Raw genomic sequence first — 5,000 nt, 5'->3', positions numbered from 1 at the left:
TAATTAACTAATTGAAAGTTTTAATTGATGTCCAGCTATTATGTCATCAGAAACATACATGTAGTCCACTGACATCAATGCAATATTCATTACACTCTATTTAATTAAAATCTTATCTTGGCCTACTGGCCATAAAAATAATTATTTTCCTTTTGTTTTATTTCCTGCAATAGGAATTCATAAGAGAAGACTTCATAAAATTTGTTACATCAGCACATTATTTTGAAAACACTCTATGATAACCATAGGAAGTGTAAATTTTTGCAGAAGTATGACAATGTGAAAACTTTCATATGTTTTTCTTAAATTTAACCCTTCCACCCCTAAACCAGCCATACTTAGTATTTTCTGTCTATAAACGCCAGACGATTTTACTTTAATTGTCAATGGGGAACCCCCAGGAGTCAATGAGTTAATTATTTGTCCTGACCAGTTACATGTAAGACATTGTACAAATTTTGGCTCTGGGAATTATTCAGTGTTCAACACTAACTTTCTTTCTAATTTGCCCCTTGGGCAACCAGTTTTGTTTTTCTGGTTGCCTGTGGTTTTTTCGGTTGCCCACCTTCTAAAGACCTGTTGCCCATTACAACTCAAAGGAGGCTTGTAAAAAAATTAATGTTAATTTTTTGTGTATTTTAAAATGAGTGTAAAAATTTAGTGTCAGTGTCGAACACTGTCATGATACCTCCATTTGCACCAAACATTGGTTCATCATTACAAAAATATTGTAGAAAAACCAATCATTGGTTTCACCCAAGCATGCAACGACCAGCCATGTACATGTAGCATTATAGGAGAACTCACTTCTCAGAGGATTTCAGTCGAGCTATGTCACGCATGACCAGTATCCAAGAGACTGAAATGAACATCAGAATTCCTCTCACTTTGGAGCTTCCGAGATTTTAATGAAATCATTCAAGATTCTTCCGAAAGTTGGTACAAAAAATGCACAGTTATAAAACTGAACAATAATATTATTCACTAAACGGTTAAAATAGTTTTCACTTTTCAAACACGGTTTATTTTTAAATTAGAACAAAGCGAAAGTTCATATTAGCTATTAATGTAACTATTTGCAATACATCAAGGAAATATCCATGGGAAATTCAGAATCTCAAGGGCAAAGTTCAAAACTACTGGTCACGTGCGATGTACATGTAGTTTGGCTATACTCATGTCACTTTTTGTTTGCTTGGCATCACCAACAGCTTTTAATATTAATTAATACAAATAGACCTTTGGGTGAAATTTATTAAATTAAAGGGGTAGTATCATGGGAATTATCTCTTTTATTTTGACTATACATTATTTTACTAAATCAAACTTTCAGTGACTTTTTCATTCGTAAATTGCTTCTGGATCACCCCAGTGAGATAAAAATCGATCAAATTTGAAAAGAAAAATGAGCCATGTCACTATTAAAGTTATTACGAAATTTATCTAAGATGCAAAGGGAGTCCCAATGTTTTCAAATTGGCATTCATTTTAATCTTGGCTACGCATAACTAAAAACATGTTAAGCATGGTTTCTGCGAGCTAAAATTGCCATTTTGAAGAAAATGTGGCCTTTGATTTTTGTTTGTCATCGGTAAACAGGTCCCTTTTGCTTTCCAGATATTTACTACAATCCATGACACTGCCCCTTTAAGCCCAACTGTAGGTTTATATGGGGAACCCATTTTAATAATATTGACCCTTTTGCTCCACACCCAATTAGTAGGAATGAAATATTCAGAAGTTTGAAGCAAACTGCACTGCTCAAAGATTATCATTAGTACATTGGTCCCACACAATAATAATAATTTTTGTTTTCAGAGAGAGCTAAAATTACTATGCCAGGCATTTTGCAAATTCAGTGCTGATTTCATGGCTAATTATTAACTTCTTTCAGAAGCACATGACCTTGAAGCGAGTAACTTGCAACTCTTTTCCTTGAAACAAACATCATGACAAAAATAAGATTGAAGCTACATGTACGGGAAAAATATTGCACAAGCTAAGTTACATCCAAATAAGGAAATCTTTAATTTTAAAAAGTAATTTTAAAAAACCCCAGCTCTGAAGCAGAGTTACACGCTTCCAGGTAGCTTTTGCTTCTTTCTGTCAGTAAGGAAAAATGGTAAGCAAAGATTCCCTTGTATCAAACTGGACCCTAGTGATGCTATTTTGGTTTTATAATTTACTATACCTTGTGAATGAAAAAAGATGGTGAAAATTAAGGATTTATGTTGAAGCAGAGCATGCCACACCAGCCAATTGATGATGATGATGATGATGATGATGTGTGCACGTCTGAGGTGTTGCTGTGGAGAAAGGACAGGAAACATTTAAAATTTTTAGGTCTTCAGTAAGAGAAGCACAAGCCAAACTAACTTGGTTTGTTGAGATGTTTAATTTAAAGAAGTGAATCAATATTAGAAAGATCTTTAATAAGGGGGATGATGATAAATGTTATGTTAAAATCTCGCTTTTATCTCGTTAGCACAGTTGTTTTTGTAAATATCTTCTTCATTTCATGTTCCTGGTTTATCTCACTATCGCCTTCTTGTTAATGTAAGTTAGTTAAGTTTAGTCTCTCATATTATAGTATATTTGAATGGGTCTGAAAAAATGATTGAGTTTTTATGTCGCTGTTGTGATCATGATCGTGCTATCCCAAGCCTTACAAATCCATCACTGTTTTTTGTCAAGTACTTAGGAGCTTCACCAATTTGAAAGTAAGTACTGTACAAGTCATGTAGATTTATGTTGTTTCCATGCTTGGTTTAATTTATTGTTTACTTTTACTAGCTAGTTTCCTGTCTTATACATTATGTTTAATTGTTTCATTACCATTCACCTATTGTATTTAGTTGCGCATTATTCTTACTGTATTTGGTTCCAATTTTTAATTGCTTTTTACTTCGAACCGTAATCGTTTATTGTCACAACCACATCGCTCCTCTGCTACTTCAGAATATTAAAATAGTCTTACATTTTCATTGACAATTCGACATGTGGTGGTTTATGTTATGCGTTCAATTTTGCTCCTAATCTACAAAGCTACGCTATCCCGTGACCTTTCGAAGGTCACAATGAATACCAGTAACTTCATATCATCCTGTAATAGTTACTAGCATTACCGTGCAGGTACAGATAATATTAATGACGAAATTCAATACAAAATATTAAAATCAACCACACAAGAAGCTCTAAAGAACAATAAATTTCATTCCCAACAAAGGAACAATCAGTCAGTCAAGTAATCATTTTAACTTACAAGTCAGAATTCGTCCAATCTTGTTTGGGTCATGTCGGCTGATGAAGTGTTCCAATGTGTCCCAGCCACCACCCACTCTTACCATTACATGGTTTCTTAAAATCTGTCAATTGAAAATAATTAATATATAAAATGAAAAAATAATGCAAATCAACCAAACAAGTCTTAAGTTGTTGTATTAATGGCTTTTATATCATTGTACATACAATAATATGCAATATGAGCAGCTTTAAAATTAAGCTCTGCTGGTCAAGTAAAATGGACAAGATAATAATTGTTATTTTAGATTAGGAGGCTGGTTTTCCCTGTCTACATGTAGTTTCTATTCTACATCATCTCCAGAACTGTCTTCACATCTGTATACCTACCCTGACAAAAATGTTAATTTTTCCATCCACAATGTACCTCCCTTCTTTGATTCTCTCAATGCTCACACCGTACTTAGCAGCAAGTCTTGCAACCTGAACAAAATAAAAATGAAAAAGAACACTTACATTTCAATTATGTAATACGTCCCCTCTGATAAACCCCCACATCTACATGTAAAAGGCATTGAACATCCCATATCTAATCAATCGCCCTACCAACAGGTAACGTATCTTATGTTATTACATACTCTGTATGTCACAGAATAAAAACTTTTGTTTCCTCTGTTTGCAAATTGAGTACATGTAGTGTAAAATGCATAATGCGTACTCAGGGCGGCTATTTTCTCATTCTCCAAACAGTGGGAGTACTGTTGTCTGTAGTGAGTTCATTTCCATTGTCAAGATTATGGTCGTCAGTCTGCATTTTCATGATAATCAATTTACACTAATTATCACATACTGCACCGTTGATTCCTTTGTGAAACTTCAAAACTTGCAGGTTGATTGTTTTATGTACCGGTACATTTCTTTTCCCATTGATTAATTAAATTAAACTTGAGAGCTGAAGCACTCAAAATAAAGTAGTTCACTTTTACTGGCTTGTAATCCATCTCGCAAACTCATGTGATAACTATTAATTTTGGAGAAAAGCATGTATGTGCGCTTTCCATAAAAACTGTTAGGAGAGGGTTTTACCACTAGGCTACCACAGTCAGCAAAAAAAATGTAAGCTTTGTTGTAGCCATAGAACTGTCATGTACATGTAAGAATAAATGCCCCAGTTTAATGGCCTCTCGTTAGCTAATAAAATTTAAAGGTGTTTCTATTTCTGTTGGGCGGATGTAATTCTGAGCAAGGGATTAAAATTTTCAATGGCTTTTCATCCATCCAAGGTTCTTCAATGAAGAAAGAAAAAGAAGAAATACGAATTTCCAATTTAACAAAAAAAAACGGTCGAAAAGCCTGTCGGTTGAAGGTGGGCCTTTAAGCTTGAAAATTTAGGTGGCTGCAGGGGGATTAAAATCCATTAGGGTTTGAATTAATCCTGTCAAAGCTATCCGAATTTTTCTGGTGTCTGTAAGAGACAAATGATACTTAAATTGTCTGGATATGTGTGACGATCACCTGTCCTTTGGGCTGCGCAGGAAGCATTATAATTATTTCCAGTAACCAGAAAAGCTTCTGATAAATTGAGGAAAGATTATAAAATATTGCAACAACAACAAAAAAATGAAATTAGTGGGTGTTGTGGACTCCAGTCTTTCTTGCCCCATCCTGATGAGAAACTTTCCTTCAAATTTCTCCGGCACAAGCCAAAATGCAAAGGATGCATAAAAATTATTCTAACAAGAGAATAAAAACTTTTGTCA

General features: G+C 34.1%; 1 protein-coding gene across 1 annotated transcript in view; it reads right to left on the bottom strand.

Annotated features, from left to right (window-relative positions):
* Positions 1 to 5,000, bottom strand: part of LOC138040886 (growth arrest-specific protein 2-like) — a 6,483-nt gene that overhangs the window by 299 nt on the left and 1,184 nt on the right. The window contains exons 2-4 of the mRNA XM_068886595.1: positions 3,631 to 3,723; positions 3,263 to 3,365; positions 1 to 2,306 (exon numbers count right to left, since the gene is read on the bottom strand). The exon at positions 1 to 2,306 is cut by the window's left edge and continues 299 nt beyond it. Coding sequence (XP_068742696.1) covers positions 2,227 to 2,306; positions 3,263 to 3,365; positions 3,631 to 3,723 — 276 coding nt within the window. The 3' untranslated portion in view covers positions 1 to 2,226. The remainder of the gene's footprint in view (positions 2,307 to 3,262; positions 3,366 to 3,630; positions 3,724 to 5,000) is intronic.

This window comes from Montipora capricornis, chromosome 3 (genome assembly GCF_036669925.1).
Source record: "Montipora capricornis isolate CH-2021 chromosome 3, ASM3666992v2, whole genome shotgun sequence".
NCBI lineage: Eukaryota > Metazoa > Cnidaria > Anthozoa > Scleractinia > Acroporidae > Montipora > Montipora capricornis.
The sequence above is the reverse complement of the archived record's forward strand: the minus strand, read 5'-3'. Positions and strand labels throughout refer to the sequence as shown.